Genomic DNA, 25,021 nt, shown 5'->3' on the forward strand with positions numbered 1-25,021 from the left:
GGTATCATCATCACAGACATTAGACAGAGAACTGACAGCACGAGAATACAGAATAGCAAGGGAACAAAGTATTTAGGAAATTGACTATTAGAAACAGTTTCCTGTATTTATGGACAGCTCATCAGCAATGGTGTTAAACCACAACTATTTCGTATTAACAGTCTTAAAAATCTTTATTTCCTGCCATTTTTATGATAACTGGATCAGAAAAGACAGGAAGAGACTGGAAAAGAAAAAGGCAGCTAACAAAGGAAGAGAGGTATTGCTCTCAAAAAAATAATAATTTCCTATTTTCCAAGCAGAATGCTAAACAGGGGCATCTCAAAAAAGTTGTAAGGGCAAGCAACATAATCATTAATTATTCATAGAATCATAGAATTTCCCAGGCCGGAAGGGACCTCCAAGGGTCATCTAGTCCGACCTCCCCACAGTCAGCAGGGACACCCCCAACTAGACCAGGTTGCCCAGGGCCTCATTGAGCCTCTCCTTGAATTATTACAACATCAGTGCTGGAATTTTTGTCACCTTAGGTATCTGAATTTCTTGTGTATTTTAGTCTGGACTTAGCTGAATATTTAAACAACATAATTATTAAAACAAGACAACCCATTGTATGCCAGGGCTGTAACTATACTATGTTCAGTGCAGCAAAAATACAGTAAAATCAAACTCTGTTGTATTGTAAGATCTGAAGGCCGGGGAGTTACTAATCCTGTGCAGCATACCGAGGGAAGAACTCAAAAGCAGTTTTCTTACACAGAAAAGTAAATAGTTGACCTCTACTTATTTTTTCCTTGTTAAAACAGTCCATCATAGTTCAGAACTGTTGCAGGGCAAACGCACATGCACTGTGTTTTCTTTAATTTGGTGGGAGCAAAGTCCAGAAGAGTGCCTCTCCTAGTTCCCACGAGCTCTCTCCACTTACGGCAGTGACCCCTGTTACATAAACAGCAGAGACTGCGCTCCCCGGCACGGCCGGGACGACACACCGCCCGGAAAGACAACTATGAGCTCTGAAATAACCATTTATGTAGTTAATTACTCGCCTACAAGTAAGTACATCAAGGACAACTTGGAGCTATACGAGCGTGACAACGAGAAAGAGCTATACCATTTATGTGACGGCGTACTGATGTCACAGAGAGAAAAAAAAAAAAGAGCAATGACTGATCTGTGAAATTCTTGCTTCTTTACATCGGCACCTAAAACCTTTTCAGGCAAACCTCAAAGTTTGGATAATTTTTCTCTCCGTTTTCTATTGAAGGCATACCAAGAAGGGACTATCTTTTGTGCTCACCTTCAACACATGCAATAGTAAAAGTGCGTCTTTGATATCTGGATTTCTGCTAAGAGTACTGCTCTGACAGAAAGAAAAATTTCACTGAATTTCACTGAATTTTTTAGAATTGGAAGGGACCATAGAGATCGTCTAGTCCAACTCCCCTGCTGAAGCAGGATTGCCTAGAGCTAGAGCATGTTACTCAGGAAAGAGTAACACAACTCAACACAACTAAATTTGCCAGCTAATATACAAAAACAAAGCCTTGTCCTAAAGAAACAAATAGAACATTGGCCATTTATTTCAATGTAACTAAGATGTTAAACTGAGCATTTCAGCATCCACCATACAAAAATAAAAAGGCAAAGTGTACCTCTAAAGGCTTCAGCCAAATCAATTCTGACAAAAGCACTTCTGCTCAAGCTTCAGGAAAGCATGATTGAAAAATGAAACACAATCTTTCCTATTTATTTCATTGTTTGATTATACACCCAGGTGTTTTATCTGCCCACAATGGTGAAGGGCTCTTCACACAGATGAAGAGGAGACTTTGGAAGAAAATCTGGGTTTGTGTCAGTACTCTTTTTTCCATTTTTGAGCTAGCAATCCCACTCTACCTCCTGCAAATACAAGACTGAGATAGCTTCAAACAATATAAAATTTACAATCAAGTTTTTCTAATCATTAAACCACTTGTTAGTGTGAGTAATCCATAACATAAGAACTACTTTCCCCATTTTAATTCCAGAGTACAAAAGGGATTCTCTCCAACGCTACGTAGGAAGAAAATGAAGCTGCTCTCTTGGCATCAGTTCTGGGCACATCCCCTCAGATTTAACACATTTCACATTGGGGAAGAATGTCACAACACTACCACAGCAGTTAGCTGTTGTCAAGCCTGTAAACTGAAAAATGCTAATACAAGTCATTTAGCAATGTCTTGCCAGCCTTCTTCAACATCATCTGAGTTTTATAATTCATTCAGCGAGGCGACTACGTGAATTCTGCATGATAATATCATCATCTGCCAGCACACAAGTCAGCCAAGTTCACGTAAGATGACATACAGCTTAGATGCTAAATACCACGTCAGACAGTGTGCAGAAGCACGTCTCAATAAGGGAATTTAAAACACTAATCCGACAAAACCAAAAACACATGCATACCATTCTACACACGCCATCCATCCACTATCTCAGATGACTTTTTTTTTGCCTCCTCAAATTACGAAATCTTCCTAGGATTTGTAAGTGCACTTCACTTCCAAAGAAAAAATAATTGATACAAGCCTTTGCATTTAGTCACTAGGAATCTAACAGATCCCAAAAGCGATAAAAGGGAACCGACACAGTGTATTATGAGACATGTAGTTTAAAAGCAACACAGGCATCTCATCTGGGAGCAGCCTGTGCAGATCTCTGCTCTGGCAGACAAATTAGCAGCAGTCTCTCACTGAAGAAAGGACCGCAGGTATCACTGAATTTAGGTTGGAAGGCACCTGGGAAGGAACCTGCACAAACAGCTCATTACAGCAGAGTGCTCAGGGCTGTAGCCAGTCTGGTTTTAAGTATCTCCAAGGATGGAGATTTCACAACCATTCTAGGCTCCTGTTCTAGTATTTAACCATCCTCACAATGAGGGCATTTGTCCTAGTATCTAATAAAATTTTCCCATGTTTCAGCTTGTGCCTATTGCGTCCAGTTTTCTCAAAACACACCTTTGCACAGAGTCTGGCTTCATCCTCTCTGTATGCTCCCATAAGACAGTTTCAGACAGCAACAAGATCTCAACTCACTCATCTTAATGCTGAACAGACCCCACTCTATCAGCCTCTTCTCATATGTCACATCCTCCAACCCCTTCAGCATCTTGGCAGCCCTCCACTGGACTCACTCCATTATGTCAAGGTCTCTTTTTCTACTGGGAAACCCAAAGCTGGACACAGTACTCTATATGTGGTCTCACCAGCATCCAAATGGAGGAGAACTTCCCTGGACCTACCTGCTACACACATGCTACTACCACCCAGGATGCTGTTGGCCTTCACCACAAGAAGTGTATATTCATGGTTGACTTGCTATCCACCAGGACCCTGAGGCCACCTTCTGCAAAGCTGCTCTCTCTCCAGTTGTCCCCCAGCCTACACTGGTGCGTGAGGTTATTCCAGCACGGACACAGGAATTGGCCTTCGTTGAACTCCATGAGGGTCCCAACAGGTCACTTTTCCAGCTAAAAGGTTCCTCTAAACACCAGCCCTGCCCTCCAGTGTACTGCCTGCTCCCACCAACTTGCTACGGGCTGTGACCTGCTGTGTTTAACACTGTCCCATCATCAAGATCTTCAATAAAGACATTAAACAGTACTGGACTCAGCATCAATCCCCAAGGGCTGGCAGCTAACTCTGCCCTGATGGCCACAATCCTTTCAGCCAGTGGACCAATGATTTTTCCATCCATCTTACCAGCTACTTATCCAGTCTCTATCTAAATAATTTGGACGCACAGATAGCGTAGGAGACCAAGTCAAAGGCCTTGCTGAAGTCACTATATACAACACCCTGTCCACAGGGCCAGTCATCACACAGGGCCAACAGGCCAATTTCGAAAGGGTATGGGCTGGGGCAGTACATCCTGTGACAAACTCCACTCTTAAAACTAAGGGAATAATAAATAAGCACACAGACCCACATTCAAGACTTATTTAAATGAAAACTGCAATATACTCATGAACATATGGCTTTTCAAACTGAAACAAACAGACTCATGCTTAGAACAGAGAGGGATCATTTAAGTTGGTTTTTTTTTTGTTAGGCCTGCTTCCAAAATCTAAAAAAACTCTAACTGAAATACATCTTTAGTTTTGGTAGCTAGTAAATCAAGGATTTCTGCACATCTGGCATTTATAGCCCATATCTTATTGAAGGAGGGTAAATGCAGAATGGAGAGAAGAGGCCAAAGCCTGTGAGGAACAGCAGCTTCTGGAGTGCCCCGTGGGAAAATGAGAAGTGTCCCCATGAGAACATCACAGAACCCAGTCATCAGGTGAATGACATACTAAGGAGTGATGATGAAACAGACATCTGAAAACAATTCTTATACCAAGTTGAGAGCAGTACTTCATAGGTTTCTCAACAAGACAAACAAGCCTAGAGCTCCTACGCACATCCTTATGCCTGGGCTCAGCCTAGGTTAGGTACACAGCAGGCTTTCCACCATGGCAGAAATGTACCTCAGACACAGTTGTGGCCCTCTACATGGCTCAAGTGAAAGGGAAGCAGAGCTGGCTTTGCCTTTGTCTCTGCCCTGCACTGAGAAGCTGTGCAAGGACACTTCCAGCCAGTCTGACCTGTTCTGCTGCTCCTCAAAGGCACCTCCACCACAGCCCAGCTCCCATGTCCTGCCAAGAGAGCACCTTCTCCTCCCTGAGCAGACTCCACTCTGCCCCAACACAGTTAACTGCTCTCCACAATAAAAGAGCAGAAGACTAAAGCAGAAGTTTAAAGACTAACTGGAAGTTACTGAATAGGACTAAGACTATCATCAGATAGAAGATCCCTAAGGACACTTCTCTTATGGTCACTCCATGAGAAAATGTGGAGTATCATCCAGGTCAGAGAACCCAGTCTCAGCCCATTGCCACAGTCAGGGATCCAACTAGTGTATGATTAAACCAGATACTATGAAACAGAGTGAGACTGACTTTAAATAGCTCAACCAAAACTAAACACAGTCTTAAGGTTTCTAACATGGTCACTAGAGCTCAAGCTTGTCCTTGAGTGTAGTCTCAAATCAGCATTCAGGGTAAATTAGGATGTACTAAATGACATGCAATGGGCTATGAGAAAGTCAAGAGGCTGAGAGAAGGAAAGGCTCAGCCTAAGCTTTGAGTTAAGGAATGACTTACAGTTTGGTAAAGGAGTTACTAAGCAATTTTTAAATTCAAAAGAGCTGTCCAAAATAAGTTCAGGACTTACTCATTCCTTTTCACTTTTTAGAGATAACAATACAACCAAAATCAAAATTGAAGAGTTGACAAAATACCCAGTTAAAACAGAACTTACAGGGACAGACGAAGGTTTGACGTCAACTCCTGAAACCGAGTCAATGAATTGATGTGTGATATTTGTTTGTTTGTTTTTAGAAACTTGGGAATCTGTACTGATTTGAGATTAAAAGAAACTAAAACTCTCACAAATTCATTGAGCAAGATATGCTTACATACTCCAGCTGCAAACAGATACACGTTTCTCCACTCAGTAAGGCAAAGCACTGCAAAGTGCATAGTCTCTACCTTAAGCAGTATTTTTTCATTCATAAACTCACCGTATACACTTTATATATATAAAGTGTATAAAATAAGAGAAAGGTTTGTTTTCAGATTGTGCTGTAAGACTTAAATAGTTGAGGAAAGACATGGACTTACGCTGGTAGTTGCACATGAAGCAGGCCTGCGCCGCAATCATCCACTCGGCCCGCGTCTCACAGAAGATCGCAATGTTCGTCTTCGGTTGCTGACCCAACACTGCTAAGCCTTTTCCAAAATTAACAGCTTTAACGTATACATCTTCGTATGAAAGCCAGGTGTACTTGCCAAGGATGACCTAATAAGAAAAACAAATTCAATTTAGAAAATGAAAATCCTTAACACATGTTCTACTACATCTTTATTCATGTGAAGAAATCACAGATGTTTGAAGTAAAAGCTTCTTAAATTCTAAAAGCAGTTTATTCAAGATAATGAATAATATTCTTGCCAAAAACTACTGGGTCTATGGAAGTTCCAACACAAATACTGCAATATCTCCATGCTTATTATCACCTCAGTTTCTGTTTTCACAGCAGGAAAGCACATGATTCCCACCATACTTCACAGCAACAGAAGCCTTTTAAAAGGCCGTGGTTATCTGACACATATGCCTTCAGATTTTTTACAAAGGTTTGTTTCATTTTACATAAAGGGTGACAAGCACCAGCTAATACAATACATGCTCTTTATTTACTTTCTTGGATATCTGGGCTACGATTCACATATACAAACAGGATACTTCGCGTCTGTTCTTATAAAAACCCAAGAAACCAGGGAAACTGGAATCCAGAAAGCAGTATATCAACGGGTCCTGACTCAGAAATTGTGAAATCCCTTTCCCTTCATTTATTCCGAAACAAATGTCAGGGGGAAGAAGAGTAATCTTTTTGTCTTTTTTTTTTCTGCTAAATAAAAGCGGGACACAAAACTGGACTGGAAATTACTGGCAAATCTCAGTACTGAAAAGTCATGTGGAAAAAGTTAAGCAATCTCACTGTTCTCCTATATGGGAAAGCTGGTGCACAGTGAAATTGGACTTGAATTTACAGTTCACTACTTACCATAGATTTCTATGTGTGGACTTGCACCTTACACCACTACTTTCTCACTAACTTACAGCTATTTCTTTGATGACATCCCAGAAATTTTCACATATAGACATAGTTCAAAGGTGATGTTTTGCACTGAAAATCCAGATTCAAATTATTATACCTCACCTGCCTGATTATACCTTGACAGTTTTGACAATGAGTTTTTATTAGTCCATTATTTCAAACATTTCCTTTGGCTACACAGGGATATATGCAAGCATTACTAGCGATATATTAGCGATATATGCAAGCAAATGATTAAAAAAAAAACTAGAAAATCAAATTTCCCCTTCCTCCCCTCATTCTGTTCTCCAGACTTCTTTTTTCAACTTTAACTACATTTCAAACTTTTGGGCTGTAAAATCTAACAACTTTTTGGCATTTAACAGCATTTCTAACGAGTCTGTATTTCCACATCCACTTCCTTAATAAAATAAAATCTCTCTCAGGTTCTAATAGAAAGATAAAATTTAACAGATTTATCAAAACACTTTTCCAAACCACAAAAGTTTACTACTGGGCAACTGAGTTGTACCCAGAATCTCCTGACTGCATATTGTTCATTAACCTACTTGTTTTGCAGGACAAAACTTTTCAGCTCAGGACAGGTACACACACAGCTGCTTGGAAATTTCACAAATGTCTTCACAGGTAAATACGATTTATCAACACCCCCACCACCCCCACCCCCCCCAAAAAAAAAAATACTTGCCAGCAATAACAACACTTCTCAATTTTACCAGAAAATAAACATTTCACACACATATATCTACTCAAGTCTTCCTGTTTTATTTACAGAAACTCAGCTCCATTGTCAAATATGCTGTTTCACAGCCAAAAGCCTTGCTGGAGAAGAACAATGCCATTGAATTTCACTGCTGGAAGCACCGTGGGGCAGGGGGCTCACTACTACCAGTGCACACAGCTACAACTCCCAAAGGAGAAGGACCCACAAGTTCCTTTTGGTTTTGACACACCAAGATATTTCTGGTGTGGAAAACATTTACTTCATCCAAATAAAATACTGCATCTCTTCCTGTCCATCCAAATTTCAGTAATTCAGAATTTAAATTCCAATTTGGGACACTTCCCCCCTCCCCCAAACGCAGTATTTTCATCAGACTTGGAAATTCCTGACAAGCTCATCAGCTGAAAACAATTTACAGAAGTGATTCAGGCAACACCCTTTCCACCATTATACTCTACCTACAGCGTGGCCTCAGGGATGCTGTTCTCAAATAATTGGGCCAAGAAATACAAGCAGATTCTTGTTACTGTTTCTGGTATGTCTGCCAATCCATAAATGAACAGGTTTTGGCAATTTACACCATTCATTACATAAGACACTGAAGTTGAAATAATAAATCATTAAAAGGTCAAAAATTGATCTTCTGAGGAACACTTGTAATTCCGACTTTATTCCTTTTATTCTCTTAAATAGTTTATCCTCATGGCTTAAATAAGTTTTATATAAAGTAGTGAAAGAGGCCTTAATGGTGCTTTCCTTTCTTAAAAGGTTAGAAAATCCACAGAAAGGAGGTATAGCACTGTTAGCTAGTTATATTTCTATATATAGAAAAATATTGCTGAAGAACACTGATGTGTGAAAACAGACGAGAAGACATTTTTCAATGCAGCTGTTTTGAGTTTTACTTTTCCTACTGCCTTCCATGTATTTAAATTTCCACGTTCCCTTCCTCCCCATGCCCAGCGTTTCTTCTCTATTCCCTCTCTATCACATATTGATATACTGCCTCCGTCTGTACATTCCTTTCTTCTGCATTTATTTATATGCTTCTTTTGCAGGACATAGAGTAGGTTATGGTTTCTCTCATCCTTCCTTATGTTTGAGTACATCTCCAAATCCATATCCTTTTTGGTCCTTGTCTTGGTAGCTTTCCCTAATCTTTTCCAACATAGAGTTTCTCCAGTAAACAGCTGTTAAGATTGATGTTAAGTGCCATAATCTTTTAAATTTTTATATGCATTTCATTTTTCAGCTTTCAGAACTTATTTCTGTGAGATAACTACCTAATGCATGTAAAGAAAGTAACTGTCCCAGAGTTTGCAAGAGGAGGGCCCAAGAAGTCACAATCATTGAGAACTGATTAAACAGACACGTAAAACCAAACACTAAATCAGAGGAGAGAGCACCTCTGAATGTTTGCTTCAAAATACTACATTAAATAGAAAAATACTGCCCTCTAGTGCACCAGCTTTTAAACATACTTAAAGTGCAAGTTAGTAAAAAAAATATTTGAGTTACCTATTTAATGCATTGGAAAATATTATTAAAGATCAGTACTGTGTTAATATTTGGAGATCCAGGGAAGCATGAAAACTAAACACTTGCTGCATAATGAACATTTCTTTAATCTGGATTTTAGGACAGCCATATCCAAATTTTTAGTGTTAAGGTGTCATAAAATGTTTTTTTAAAAGCTGCAGGCACATGTAGAGTCTACAGCTACTTGACCTCAGTTACCTTTCAAGGTCTTCTTAAAAGTAGATTATAAGGCTCAAGAGAACCTTAACTACAATTTGAAAAACAACAATCCTGAATTAAACATGCTTCCTTGTAGAAGATACATTCAAAAATAATACAAAGGATGTTATTTGAAATGCCCATTTTCAGCTTTTTTCATATGAAAGCCCAGATTGCCACTGAACCCTTCTGAAAACTCCCAGCCAAAAATATTACTTACATAGCACCTTGGTTTTTTTCAACATCATAAGCGCCTCTTACTGCTCAATGACCTGGCTTGGCGAGACCCTCCTGCAACTTCACTTTTAGCATCAGCTGTAACGAGCTCCATTCTGAACTCCCAAGCACTTGCCCATGTGCTCACTGCTTCACAGAAGTCTCACAGGCTTTAGATGCACCACTTTCTCCTACCAAAATCAGGTTTACTTTTCCCAACTATGTCTTATTTTGTTATGTTTCCACTAATTTTGTTCTCAGTTGCAAACCCTTTTCAGAACAGAACAAACACACGCACCCCTCTCAAAAAAACCCAAAAAAGCTAACAAAAACCAAAAGAACACACAAACAAACAGCAAAATCCACATACCAACGTATATAGAAGCAAGCACATGACAATACAACCTATAACTAAGATGAAATAAAATACTCAACCAGCAGAATAAAGTTCACCTTTTGGGCATCATAGAATTTAAACTCTGCCTAAATAATTTTTTCAATTAATTACATCTTAATCTCTGAAGTATTTTCAACATTATTTTATCCTGACTTACATACATATTTTATTAAATTAGTATTATTCATGTATTAAACTAATGGCATATGAAATATTATAAAATGCAACAAAGTGAGCAGAAGCAATTCTTTGTATTTCATTATCACCTGTGAATTTCTGCTACTTTGACAACTACGCAGGAATAAATAAGTCTTTTGAACAACATATCCTAAAAACTCAAGAAATTACAGATTATCTGGGATATCATTTGCTCTCAATAAATTAATGTTATATCTGATCTTAAAGATGTTAAGTATCTAGCTTTAAATAATTTTAGCTAGAAGTGTGAGCACACTTAGTTCTCCTAAGAATCAGAAGTTTAATATTTTACTTTTTTGAGATATATATCAACCCCATTAATTAATGAACTAATTAATGAATTAGACTAATCTAGCCCACTGCAATTTGCACAGAGGGTGCAATTTGCATCTTCTAACAGGTAATGGAATTCGGTACACAGATCCATGATTTACATTCAGATCTGCCCCTGACTTGCAGATGACCTCAGAAAAATACATCAATCATTCCCACTACTGTGTTCAATTTCTGAAAGAGGAAAAAAATAGTTTAACAAGTTTGGCAACTCCTGTAAGGTACAGAAATTACATGCAATGTATCTAAAAACTGTTGATCACCTTCTCAAAAAGCTGCACCAAATAAACCTCAACAAGTTGCCTTTATTAAAAGGAACCCAGAAACAAAGAGATGCATGTTATGAAAGACAAAAAAAAAAACACAAAGGAAAAGAACCCTAACATTTAGAATCAACAAGGTATCTTGCCAAATTTTGCAATTTTCCTCACTTGCTCAAACATGTAATGGGGTATTAAGAAACACTGTATTCCTTAATGGAAAAAAAAAAAAAAAAATTAAAAGTAGACTTATGTGATAATGCGACAACTTGGAACAAAATAATTTGAGGGCAAGTATGGCAATGGACCATAATGAACTGTTGTGTCAAGCTTAGACAAAATTACCTAACTTAGGTAATTTCTAAGTCTAAATACTTGTTTCTAAGTAATTTAAGTAGGTCAACACCAACATTCTTCAGCTTTCCAATATTCAGAACACTGTGCTTGCATAATGGAAAAGGCTAAAACTCCTAAGTTCTTAAGCCTTACATTACCAATTATGTTTGAAAAACAGAGCACAGATCACAGGCAGTCAAAATTCTGATTTATGCTCAGAAACCCACTCTGTACAACATGAACCTTCTGTTTCTTTATAGGGCAATGAGGCAGCAAAACTTGCATCAAGGAGGATTATATGTACTCATTTCTCCCAGCATTTCCTTCATACTGGAAAAATGAACTCCATAGCTGGGAAAAAGTTTCACTAACAATTAAAGCTTCTATAAAGATTTTAACAGAACTAAATTTTGCCACGTATTGTGATAGTAACCAAACTCTACTTTAAACATTTTACTCCTGTTATCAGAATTAACATTAGCAGTATTTAAGGAATCCTTTATTACATAAAGAGATCATTTTTTCTTCTGCAGGAAAACTAATCTTAACTAAAAATTGTCTTTATAGCATGTAATTAACAACTTCTAATACAGAAGTGCAGAACTTTCACACATATCCACACAAATACATGTATCCTGTTAAAAGTACATTGACTTGCTTCTTCAGGCAAGATTGCATTTTTAAACATCTCTGAATAAATACAAAGTAGGATCTAACAACACAGTTCTGAACTTACAAGACTATAAAAAGTCAGTCCCTTGAAACAACAGAGTTTTATATTGAAATTACATCTCTCTCCACACTGATAACAGGTAAGCAGAGAAAGAGTTCACCCTAAAGGAGACTGAAAGGCAAAAGCAACCAACCAACCATCTTCCTATTAAAATCTCTGCAATCCTTTTTCAAACGAAGATTTTATTTAAGCTCTGAATTCACAGGGCAAAATAGTGAATCCTTAATTTATAGTTGAGTTTAGTGGAAAGGCACATGCAAGTATAGGCATCCAGTATTTCTCTATATTAATCTGATTATAGTTGAAAATAACAAAGGGAATCCTTTTTTTTGAATTCACCTAAAAGGAAATCTTTAAAGTCGGTTACATCATTAGCTAAATATTTAAAACAAATACCTAACACATATTCGTACTTTTTCTTTGGCTGAAACTGTGCAAAAGGGCATCTACTCAAGAATGCAAAAAAGAAGGTTTAGATTTGTTTTAAATGCCAAGTAATGAAAGATGGGGCATTACTTAATTTAACTCTTTCCATGACTACTTAATCTAAGTAGAGAAAGTTCTTTTTTCCCCACAATTTGCTTTACCAGACTAGAAATGTTGCAAAAGAAAGTAAACACACTTTGAAAAAAAAAAAAAATCCTGAAAACAGACTGCAAAAAGACCTACCTTTTTAAAAACTTTTCCTGATGGCTGGATTTCATCTTCCTCTTTTAGGATTTCACGTGTTCCCAAGAGTTTTTTGTCCTTAAATTTAGTTTTAGCATATTTAAAAACTTTGTCGAGCGTATCACACCCAGGATATAAAACCGAAGCTAAGCAATGTAGGCTGTTAACAGATCTGTACGCACCCCCAGGCTTGTTATTCACAGGTCTAGCTTTAACCTGCTTGGCTTTTGCTATAGCCTGCCTGGATCCTGAAAGTATGTACCACGGAATGTACGTTACAAAGGAGTACACCAAGATTATAAAGTTTATAAACTGTAGAAGAACAGGGTTGATGTCATGCTTCAACTTCATTTTGGCTGCTTGCGAAGGTTACAGGGGAGAGTTCGGAAACATGGATCAATTAGAGAGGGATCCAGAAAGATCTGAAAAGAGAAAAGAAAACATTAGTGGTAAACTCTATAGTTGTTGGCAGAGGGTTTATTTTCAAACATATTATTACAACCTATACGGAAGTAGCTCTTTTTTTGCAGAAATTAGGCTAAAAGTCTTAACCTCTAACACAAAGCAAGACACAGGTACACGAGTGAAAACTCTTCCCTTCCCATTTAACAGACTGCAGTACTTCATGTTTTTATTTCTCTGGACACCACACAACACAAACGCAGAACCTAAAGAATTCTGGACCATTTTTAAATAAAATGCATACCATTCACATGTCATCATCTGAAAATATTAAGTGATTATACAATTTAAGAGATTCTCTCCAACCACATAAGAATAGCTACGTGTGTATCTTCACCAGCAATCCCACGACCTTTGAGAGTGTAAATCATCAACCTCCATGCAAGCCCTGAGAACACAATGCCACCACTGTACGTGGGACCCTGAATATGCTGAAACACTTTACAAACATCACACAGCCCAGGACATCTGCATAAGCAAAGGAAACCATCACCTGAAGGTCCTGTACGCAACAGAACTTTGCTGGCTCTTTCATTCCTAGGGACTTTGCATCAGTCCTGTGATTTCAGCATCAGTACTGGTACGCAATGGGCACACTTGTTATAGAAACAAACATGACAATAAGTTAACTAATATTTGCTAAACACTGGAAAACGGCTTAGAAACATCCCCCAAATCCTAACACCAGCACTATGAAGAGATATGTAACTCTTTCCAGGATCCCTATTGATGCCAGGATATTCACTTTGCATTTTTTTAAAGCATCATTTGTCATATCTAAATAACATAATGATGCAACTTTCTAATGTATTCTCCTGTGGAGGCAAGATATTTTGCCACGTATCTAAAAGATTTTAAAAAATAAAATGAACAAAAGAATCATTACGGAAAACATGATCACTTTTCATAATGGCAGAAGACGCATTTCTGCAAGGGTGAATGAGCTACCAGTTATAAAAATCCATGCTTTGCACATAAAAGCAGAATGAATTATAAATATACTTCACTCAGTTAACTTTTCAAATGTATTGATACAACTGTATTAAAAGCAATATAAGTAAACAATACAACTAATAATAATGTATACATAAGATGCACAACTTCGATAATTCTTCCTAAATTTAGTTAATTTTCATTTGTAAGATACAGTGCCAATACCATATTATTCTTTGCTGATGTCTTACATGCATTGACTCTTTGAAAACCCTCATGAAAAGAAATTTTAGTTGAAAAAGTAATGTTTAAATCATATAAGATTGTTCAGTAATTATGGAAAGGAAACCTTGCTTCATGAATTTTCAATTTGTAGATCCTTTTGATTAACAGATCAATCCAATATCCTTCATTTGTAGGATGAGACTAATTCCATCTTTCTCTAAACCATACAGTTTCTTAAAACTCCAAGCAAAAATATTTCACTGTCAACTTCTTCCCTAACAAGCGGCTGTAACCTCATCGTTAACTCTGCATCGTTACAGGCAGTTTGAAGGAACCCAGCAATGTCAAGGTCTATTCTGCAAAGCACCCAGAGACACACACTCCAATAAAGCACAGGAGCTCTGCACAGTAGGGACTTACTGGATGAAGCAACAGAGGGGAAAAGGGATTTAAAACCTAAATAAAAAAAATGGAAGTGTATATATTTCATTTTCAGATCAAAGGCATAAAGCGATGACAAATAAAAAAAAAAAAACTAAATAGGCTAAAGGGCAAATTCAGTAATCGTTTGAAGAGACTTATGTTCTTAGGCTGTCATTGAAGGATACTTAATGGAAATAATCATGTGCCAGCCAATAAGCTACTGCAGTCCAGAAAAAAATATGCCGTTGTTGATAGCAGCACAGAACATGATGTTTTAAAGCCAAATCCAGAGTTCACACAACAGAATTTTACCCATTTTTCAAAAAGTTATACATGGTACTATGCTTTTGTCTCACCCGATTCAAAGGGTGACAAATATTTTTTTTTTCCTTATAAAGCTGGAGCACCTCTCTCTGCCTACACACTTGTCGTGGTTTAACCCCAGGCAGCACCACAGAGCTGCCTGAGCAGTTCTTCCCTGGGAAGAGGGAAAGAAAAAAACAACTTGTGGGTTGAAGGAAAGACAGCTTAATAGAACAATAACAAAAACTGAAAATAATAATAAATGACAAGTCACTTTCACCACCCAGTGAACTGGTACCTTCCCAAGCAGAGATTGCAGATTCTGCGCCCCCACCAGCCAACCTCCACTTCTATACCGACATGTCGTCTATGGTACACAATATCCCCATTGCCCATTCCCTTGTTCTGTCTATGAGAGTCCTTGAAGAGTATAAACATCACCTAGCAACAACTAAAACAATACGCATTACTGATAGCCCTGTCATACCAAATCTGAAAATGCAGCAACCACTACAAAGAAAATCTTTCCCACCTGAAACCAGGACAATAGTAGAAACAGAATTTAACCAAACGCTCTTACAAGCAAAAATGAAAGCAACTGATTTAATACCTTTTGGAAAATTGTTCTCCAAAGAAGTTCCTTGTGTGACAAACAAACTGTCCAAAAATATTCACAACTTTCCTTGGTTAGAGAGGCACTGTGCCCTCCTAGAACAGCAGCTTCCCATTTTATTTTGCAGTTATCCCAACAGCATCATTCCTACCTCAGAAGGAGAGAGCAACCTTTTCCACCATCTCTAAAACAACCACACTGAAGTCTCACGTCAAGCTCTCTCTTCTGGCTTACCTAAAGACTTGCACATAAACCCCAAACCTGGAAATATTTGCTTTGAATTGCAAACCATTAACTGCACAGCGCCCACCATCTCATAAAGGCTGCACTGCGAGAAAGGCTTAAGGAACTCTCCAACAGGACAGATCAAGGGGAAATATTTTGGAATGTCACCCTGATTCAGAAAAGTAGGTGTCCATCTCTAGAACCCTGCTCTGATGCACATCTGTTATCCTAAGGAAATTGCTAATTATTTCAGCTTCAGTAAAGTGAGTCTATTACAGTGAGACTATTACAATTAATCTATTTCAAACAGTTTCTTTTAAAAATTAACACTAACAAAAATATTTTTTCACTTAAACTGTTATTTTTTTTAAGGTTAAAATAAAGTATCTTTTGCAAACACAGTTTTTTTGCCTCAAAGGCCAAATAAGACTCCATTTTTCTTTAAAATCTTCTAATTAGGAGATAGCAAACTTCAGCAAAAGAGAGTACTCCTATGCCAGCATCTAACAATTTGGCAGATAGCAAACTTTAGCAAAAGAGAGTGCTTCTATGCCAGTCTCTTAACAATTTGGCAACTGATTTCAGACTCTGATATTTACAGAGTATTTATGCCTGCAACTAATTCTAATTACCATCGCAATTGGGAGCTGGAAAAGCGCGGTCTATTTTTGAACAAGCAATAAAAATATATTCTCATATTCTCATTAGAAGCATAAATTCCATTATCTTTGTAGGGTGATGGTTCTAAAGAGAGCTGAGCCTCGATACAAGTTCCTTGGTGGCAACGTAAAGGCTCCATCTCTATCCTTGTATAACAGAAGAACATAAGATGCATCTTTCACTCATTTCATTATATTTTTTTTTGCTATGTTGCTGAAGAGAAAAATTACAGGTAAGCAAAAGAGATGCAGTTTAAAATGCCTTCACACCCAACAGATTTATCACTGCCATTCCCAGCAGAAGAACATCAAAGTCAGCTAAATGGATCACTAAGCGTTCAACAACAAAAATCATTTTGATGACACTGTAGGAGCAAAATTTACCCCTAACTTGAGTCTGGAGTGCTAGCAGTAACACAATTAGCTTTTACTGCAAGCAAAACTCAACACATCTGAACATGACAGTATGTTTTAAGTTGGGTTTGTTGCTTTGGGGTTGGTTTTTTGGGGGGGTTTTTTTGGTGTTGGGTTTTTTTTGTTGTTTTTTTGGGGGGAAAAAAGTGGTGTTTAAATGAAAGGTCTTTTAACCTCCAAATCTCCCCCCACATTTTTCACTAAGATAAGATGTCTGCAAGTGTATTTTTCTCTATAATAATTGCTATTTTGAAACTTTAATGTACGGTATTTAAAAAATTCAGAATGAAAATACGTAATTAATAATAATTTTGCAGAGTTTTAGTTTTAGGGAAATATTCAAGGTTCTATCGAATTTGAAAGGCTTGAAAAGGATGGACTGTTTCCTGTTTAATAGTTCGTCTTTTTAAAAGTACCAAAAAAAGAAAAAGCTCCTGAAAGAACTCAGTGAAATACTACACTGGGGCTTTAAAATTTCATTGAAATAGAATTTGTGGTCACCTCATACTTTGTGGAAGTACGTGACTGCATTTGACCATAAAAGGAGGGTAAGTAAACGCAACATTTTGGGGCAGGGAATGGAAAGCAGAGGACAACAGGATCCTAAGCAGTTTCCATAACTATTAGTTAGACTATAACACTTCAAGAAAGTCTACTGCCCTTACAATACTGGGATTTTGTTCTTAGGTAATTCTTATTTAATCGCTGATAAATAAAAATAAACGACACCTGAAAATATTTTAACTTGGCTGTTTGGTCTGCAGGTTAGGTGTAAACACTCAGGTTCTTACAGAACATGCATCCATTCTGGTTTCACATAATCTTGATGGGGTTTTTGAGGAATCAGTGTTCAGATCCTGACTAGTGATGCAGGAAATGTTGGCAGATTAAATCCTGGAGGTAAGAACTGCTAATTTATGCAAGAATACAACTTACAGAAAAACTGAGGAAGTGAATGTTTCTGCACACACACAACAGCTCTTCAGTTTACATATAATTCTGTTTCATGAAGCAGTCACCAAATAGGAAAGAGTAAGACCACAGGTAAAAAGCTGTACAGTTTTTTCAACAGCAAAGAGAAGAAGCAACCAGCACACTCATTCATGAGTCTGGAGAAGTAAACCGGCAGTTTCCAGGACTGATTCTGCTTAATACATAATCAGTGATTTGGCCTGATATACTACTTATACTAATACTGTTATACCCTTTAGTTTTAGAAGAAGACTTTTGTTCAATGAGGAAAAAAAAATCCTTGAAGGAATGTGTTCACTAATTGACCTGCTTATAATAATTACGCTACCAAAAAAAAAAAAAAGCATGAATTAACAAGAAAAAGAAACCTTATGCAACTTCTCATCATGGCAGGTACAGATACAACAGCCGGTACAAGATGTGCCCGTCTCAGTTTTGCTCAACAGGGGCTGTCACAGTCAACTGCCTGAAATCTAAAAATGGAAAGTCCCCATTAAATATGGCAATTATAAAACATGTGCTCTGTTCTTTCACTTTTATGATTAATAAATAAAACATTTTGTTAATCTAATACTGCATTGTATCACCTCAGAGAGACTAGGCCCACTATAGCTAAGCTAAAATAAAGCCAATTGTAACCCACAACATAGTTAGTCATGGTTCGTGCTCAAGTCCAGTACAATCAAGGTGGCTGGAAGAGCATTAGCTAAATTCAGCAGCTCACGCTACTTGTCTCCCTGACAGACTCCAACTCCCCAGTGCCTGTAGTGTAACACTGGTATCTGTCTATGCAGAGAATACATTTCAGCCTGAGTAATAAATCTTCCTGGACACTTTATAAAAAGACTACATAAAACAGTAATCATTGCGTTTATTGACTTTGCTCTCCAATACATCAAGCTTTTATTTATTGCTCTCTGCAGAAAGTTTTACTTAAAAACCTCTGCCAGCAAATCACATTTAAAATATGGAGCAAATGTAAACATTTCGTACCCATTACCTGTCTGCAAACATTATTATTTACACAGCTATTCAGTTGCTACACAGATAATCTTTTCCAGCAAACTGTTTCAGTGGATTGACTATTTGCTGCTTGAATTAAGTACCCAGGGTGCTCACTGCCCCATTTCTTGACTTCTACAATTTCACACGTACTAATTAACCAAAACCAAACTCAAACCCAGAGATTCCACGATATCCTTACTAAAAAGCATTTCTGTCAACAATTTATAGTTGCAGGAACACACATTATATTTCTCTTAAAAGTGAGTCTTGCACAAAGAACTGATTTGTTAACATTCATAGAAAGGATAGAACGTTTATTTACTGGATTAGGCTTTATTGGACAAAATAACTAAGTACCTTCATGTATTGTCTGATAAATTCACTACAAAAAGTAACAATCCAAGACCTCAAGACAATATAAGAAAGCCCATAACATAGAATTTTAACTGTATCATAAATTAGCCTCTACTAGTTTACATCTGGACTTAAAAAGCAACATTATCAATGCTAAGGAAGCTGGTTTTTTACTACATCTGGAATTTGCTGTTAGAGCTGCCAGCGAAAACATTTCTTTGCTAGCATTCAGCAAGTGAGCTTTTCTTCTACAAAAAGAAGAGATCTCAAAAAACCAAATTACTAGTATTCATTTATAAATATTCATGTACTCATCTATATAAAAACAGAAAAGAAAACCAGAAGTACACAGAGGCAACAGCTTATGCTTCACAAGGGAACTCCCTTGACGACGAAGCGAGGTGGAGCCCGAGACAACGAACAGCGCTGAGGAAAGAATCCGAGATGTACAGCCATCTAAGCGGAAGATCTGGTTTGCAATATGGATTTAAAGCATAGTTATATTTGAAAACAGATGTTCATCACAGCTACAGCAGAAGTGGTTTCACACGTTTCTTTAAACGGAGAGGATGGGAATCCCAATAAGCCCTGAGAATGGTGGAAACAGACGCTTCAGGTCCCTAAAGAGTTGATGCTCAGCACGTTTTCATGAAATTGGAATGACAGCAGAGTGAGCTCAAGGACTCACCTCAGCTCCCCAGCTCACCCCCCCTGCTGCTCTCTGCAGCAAGCCTCTCCTCCCCACCACCTCCCACAACCCAGAGAGCCGCTGCCCCGGGACTGCTGGTGGGACCTGTGCCTCTCCCCAGGGCCCAGCTTCCTCCAAACCATCCTGGTGGTCCCCTCTCACCCAGGCCCAGGGGTTTCCACACAAGCACAAATGCTGTCCTTGTCCCCTGCTTGCTTATTTTCCAGCCCCCCTGCTCCTCCATGTCACCCTTCTCGAGGCTGCTGCCTGGGTCTCAGCATCACTTCCAGGGCAAGGGAGCCCTTCCACATGCCTCTAACACCCACAAAACCCTTCACCACCAGGCAGACCCGAAACCCTGTTCCAAAATGGGACTGCTTCTATTGAGCCAAGTTGGGAACAGGTCGGCAGCTCCATCCGAAAGGACCATCTGCTTGCAACAGGCAGGAAAACAACCCTTGGTGCTCCAGCCCATGGGTTACCACCACCCACGGGAAACAAACCCAGCAGAGGTACCTTCCTCAACAGCTCCACCTGACCACACAGGGCTTGCCACGGTTATTAAATAGCCTTTGCTAAAGAAAGGTGTAGGAGAACAGGACCGCACGGCTGCAACGGTCTGACCTGCACTCAGCCAGAGGCTTTCATGAAGCTTTTTCAGGCAGGCAGACCCAGAATAAAATTAATTCCCACATCATCTCCAGTCTTTGATTTCTCACTCCAATTCCTGAACAAGAGAGAAGCTGTCCCTCCCTGGACTTAGCTCTCCTCACACTACACATCATGAACTGCTCTTAGCTTGCACAGGAAGAGGTATAGCAGGAGACCAAAATTACTACCGATTACAGCTTTTCTCTCAAAAGGATGCAGATTTTCTGGACGTGGGGAGGATAACTACTCTCTCAAACACACCTAGAGTAATTTTGAGCTACCTTGTTCAGCTCGCCCTGGAGCTCCAGCTGTGACCCACCTCTCACAGCCTGAGGCTCTTTAGATGCCTCCAGTTGCTCTGCTGAGGACCATGCTCGGTGGCTGAGGAGCCACCTCAGCATTCCCACTCCTGCTCACACAACTCAACCCCCAGGAGGCTTCACCATAAGCAACACCACAACTGAACTCCAGTCCTGACGGCAACTCGGGCGCTCCTGTGCACAAGTGTGTTTCTAAAAAGTACACAAGGGCACACACCAGCCATCAGGAAAGACACATCATGACCTGGAACAAACCCGTTTCCAAGTGTTTAACAGATCGCTGGGCAGCCAAGGTTGCTCATGAAGTGCACGTCCTGAGGGTACGGTTTCAGTTTGGCTCAAGCAGATTTAACGCTGGGCTGCTAATAAAAACAGACTGTTCATCTCCAAAACATAATCCAGCTCTTTCCCCCCATTGTATCAACACACGAGTGCCTGTGTGGCTGGGAATGAGTCAGATTAGTTTGCTGATCCAGTTTAAACCCTCTCCTTCTCAGCACACCAGGGTGGATTTTCCTTTGTATCAACTTAGGTACTTACTGGAGCCCAGGGAGGGTCACTGCAGGCACCTAAATCAACAGAAAATTAGCACGACAAAAGAAGTTATTCTTCCGCTTTCTCAAACCGGGTAAGCAGGAGCAGACAGGCGTTAGTGCCACCGCAGAGAGGAACAGGGGCTGGAGGAGGAGAGGGAAGGAGCCTGGCAGCCCCGCTGCGCATCAAACCTCTGCTCCTCTGTAGGAAAACCCAGGTCAGAATAGACCAACACGCAAAAAGCCTTGTGACTCGGTCGTCACCAGTACACGGCGGGATCAGAAGAGCTGTGTCTGGAGATTAACCTTCTGCTCTCACTACTAATGATCTCACTACTTACTTTATTTGGAGCTCACCCTTGGTGATTTCAAGTGCTACAGCCTAAATAGCTCTAAACTTTGGATGAAGGCATTCCTAGAAATACAAAGGGGTTTAATTTATATCCTTCACATCTTAATGCTACATTTCTAAAATGATACCTGTTTCCTTAGGAGGCAGCCAGAAGACGTGTTATTAGGATAAATATGTTATTATGTACTTGTTAGACACCAAGATACTACAGCAGTAGGAATTACATGAACCAAAGAAGTCCTTTACCCTATGGAGACATTTTCTACTATATTAATTAAATCTTGAAACAAAGGAAATAGTTTTATTAGCTAGATAAGTTTGCAAAACACTAGCATTTTCTTTTCCATTTAGTGAGCCCACTTACACCAAAGGGGAAAAAAAAAATAAATCACACCCAGTGGTGGCAAACAGCAGGGAGACAAACATAGCACTGAACTCAATTAGACAGAAGCAGCTGACACCTCTTGAGGGCAAAGGCCTGCACTTTCTCTTCAACAGATCCTCGGTATACCCAGATATCTCTTAAAAGGTAATGCTAAGCATCATGCCTCTAACACCCACAAAACCCTTCACCACCAGGCAGACCCGAAACCCTGTTCCAAAATGGGACTGCTTCTATTGAGCCAAGTTGGGAACAGGTCGGCAGCTCCATCCGAAAGGACCATCTGCTTGCAACAGGCAGGAAAACAACCCTTGGTGCTCCAGCCCATGGGTTACCACCACCCTCGGGAAACAAACCCAGCAGAGGTACCTTCCTCAACAGCTCCACCTGACCACGCAGGGCTTGCCACGGTTATTAAATAGCCTTTGCTAAAGAAAGGTGTAGGAGAACAGGACCGCACGGCTGCAACGGTCTGACCTGCACTCAGCCAGAGGCTTTCATGAAGCTTTTTCAGGCAGGCAGACCCAGAATAAAATTAATTCCCACATCATCTCCAGTCTTTGATTTCTCACTCCAATTCCTGAACAAGAGAGAAGCTGTCCCTCCCTGGACTTAGCTCTCCTCACACTACACATCATGAACTGCTCTTAGCTTGCACAGGAAGAGGTATAGCAGGAGACCAAAATTACTACCGATTACAGCTTTTCTCTCAAAAGGATGCAGATTTTCTGGACGTGGGGAGGATAACTACTCTCTCAAACACACCTAGAGTAATTTTGAGCTACCTTGTTCAGCTCGCCCTGGAGCTCCAGCTGTGACCCACCTCTCACAGCCTGAGGCTCTTTAGATGCCTCCAGTTGCTCTGCTGAGGACCATGCTCGGTGGCTGAGGAGCCACCTCAGCATTCCCACTCCTGCTCACACAACTCAACCCCCAGGAGGCTTCACCATAAGCAACACCACAACTGAACTCCAGTCCTGACGGCAACTCGGGCGCTCCTGTGCACAAGTGTGTTTCTAAAAAGTACACAAGGGCACACACCAGCCATCAGGAAAGACACATCATGACCTGGAACAAACCCGTTTCCAAGTGTTTAACAGATCGCTGGGCAGCCAAGGTTGCTCATGAAGTGCACGTCCTGAGGGTACGGTTTCAGTTTGGCTCAAGCAGATTTAACGCTGGGCTGCTAATAAAAACAGACTGTTCATCTCCAAAACATAATCCAGCTCTTTCCCCCCATTGTATCAACACACGAGTGCCTGTGTGGCTGGGAATGAGTCAGATTAGTTTGCTGATCCAGTTTAAACCCTCTCCTTCTCAGCACACCAGGGTGGATTTTCCTTTGTATCAACTTAGGTACTTACTGGAGCCCAGGGAGGGTCACTGCAGGCACCTAAATCAACAGAAAATTAGCACGACAAAAGAAGTTATTCTTCCGCTTTCTCAAACCGGGTAAGCAGGAGCAGACAGGCGTTAGTGCCACCGCAGAGAGGAACAGGGGCTGGAGGAGGAGAGGGAAGGAGCCTGGCAGCCCCGCTGCGCATCAAACCTCTGCTCCTCTGTAGGAAAACCCAGGTCAGAATAGACCAACACGCAAAAAGCCTTGTGACTCGGTCGTCACCAGTACACGGCGGGATCAGAAGAGCTGTGTCTGGAGATTAACCTTCTGCTCTCACTACTAATGATCTCACTACTTACTTTATTTGGAGCTCACCCTTGGTGATTTCAAGTGCTACAGCCTAAATAGCTCTAAACTTTGGATGAAGGCATTCCTAGAAATACAAAGGGGTTTAATTTATATCCTTCACATCTTAATGCTACATTTCTAAAATGATACCTGTTTCCTTAGGAGGCAGCCAGAAGACGTGTTATTAGGATAAATATGTTATTATGTACTTGTTAGACACCAAGATACCATAGCGGTAGGAATTACACGAACCAAAGAAGTCCTTTACCCTATGGAGACACTTTCTACTATATTAATTAAATCTTGAAACAAAGGAAATAGTTTTATTAGCTAGATAAGTTTGCAAAACACTAGCATTTTCTTTTCCATTTAGTGAGCCCACTTACACCAAAGGGGAAAAAAAAAATAAATCACACCCAGTGGTGGCAAACAGCAGGGAGACAAACATAGCACTGAACTCAATTAGACAGAAGCAGCTGACACCTCTTGAGGGCAAAGGCCTGCACTTTCTCTTCAACAGATCCTCGGTATACCCAGATATCTCTTAAAAGGTAATGCTAAGCATTTGCCATCAACCTCTTCTAACACTTCCATGCCCTGCTTGTATGAAGTATCACTGCGTGTTGCAGGAGAGTGAGAGACTCAGGATAGTAAATCCACCCTCTGCTTTCTAACGGAACAAAGACAGTAATATTTATGAGAACCTGAAAGCTAAAGTGACAATCACAAAGTAGACAAACAGCTTCAATTTTCCCAAAAAACTATAGGACTTTCAATGCACAGTCTGACTACATGGGCTACAAACTTAAGGTTAAACCTTTGTTACAGGTGAAAAGTAAGACTAAATCAAAATGGGTTCAGCACTAATTCAGGAGCAACACTTAAACAGACACTCCTAAAGCTACCATTACCTACACCACAAATACCCTTCCAAGATGCTAGAACCAGCTGAAAACGCAAAGCCTGTTGCAATTGTGCATCCTAGAAATTTTCCTATTCAAAACATTTTAAAACTTATTTTGCTTAAATAAATTAATTTAACTTACAGAAGACAGATTAAATAATTGTGGACTGATGAATACATCTTCTAATAATGAGTAATAAACCACAGCTCTAAGGTAAAAATTGTTACCAGCAAACCTGAAAGCACTTCCCAAGTTGTTAACATCATTGTTACTACTAATGCAGAGAATAAAACAATGTGATAAAAACATTTCTTCAAAGTCATTCAACAAAGTAATGTCTATGCCAGGAGCACAATCCAGGGCTACCATAATCCACATATTTTGTCTCCTTTTCTTCCTACTACGTAATACTGCTTCATGGCAAACAAGTGCCTTACTCCTTTCAGGAACTTTGATTTATCAGATATTGTCAATACATTGCACATTGCTTCCCTTCATTCTCATAAGCAGTTATTAGAGCATTTTAGAGATATTTTTAATGCCAAACTAAATTAAATGTTTGCATGTTTGTGCCAGAGAAACAAAGGAATTCTGCTGGAGAAGACCCCAGAGT

The 25,021-nt window shown here is 39.5% G+C and overlaps 1 protein-coding gene across 2 annotated transcripts in view; it reads right to left on the minus strand.

Annotated features, from left to right (window-relative positions):
- The window catches only part of ACSL3 (acyl-CoA synthetase long-chain family member 3), a 45,477-nt gene extending 22,281 nt beyond the window's left edge, over positions 1-23,196 (minus strand). The window contains exons 1-3 of one of the 2 annotated variants that reach the window (XM_014960648.1): positions 23,181-23,196; positions 12,303-12,724; positions 5,702-5,879 (exon numbers count right to left, since the gene is read on the minus strand). In XM_014960648.1, coding sequence (XP_014816134.1) covers positions 5,702-5,879; positions 12,303-12,653 — 529 coding nt within the window. In that variant the 5' untranslated portion in view covers positions 12,654-12,724; positions 23,181-23,196. Of the gene's footprint in view, positions 1-5,701; positions 5,880-12,302; positions 12,725-21,089; positions 21,312-23,180 lie in introns of those variants that run through there. The other variant, XM_014960647.1, reaches the window with a different exon arrangement.
- Positions 23,197-25,021: the final 1,825 nt, after the last annotated feature.

This window comes from Calidris pugnax, unplaced genomic scaffold, assembly GCF_001431845.1.
Source record: "Calidris pugnax isolate Ruff unplaced genomic scaffold, ASM143184v1 scaffold398, whole genome shotgun sequence".
Taxonomy (NCBI): Eukaryota; Metazoa; Chordata; class Aves; order Charadriiformes; family Scolopacidae; genus Calidris; species Calidris pugnax.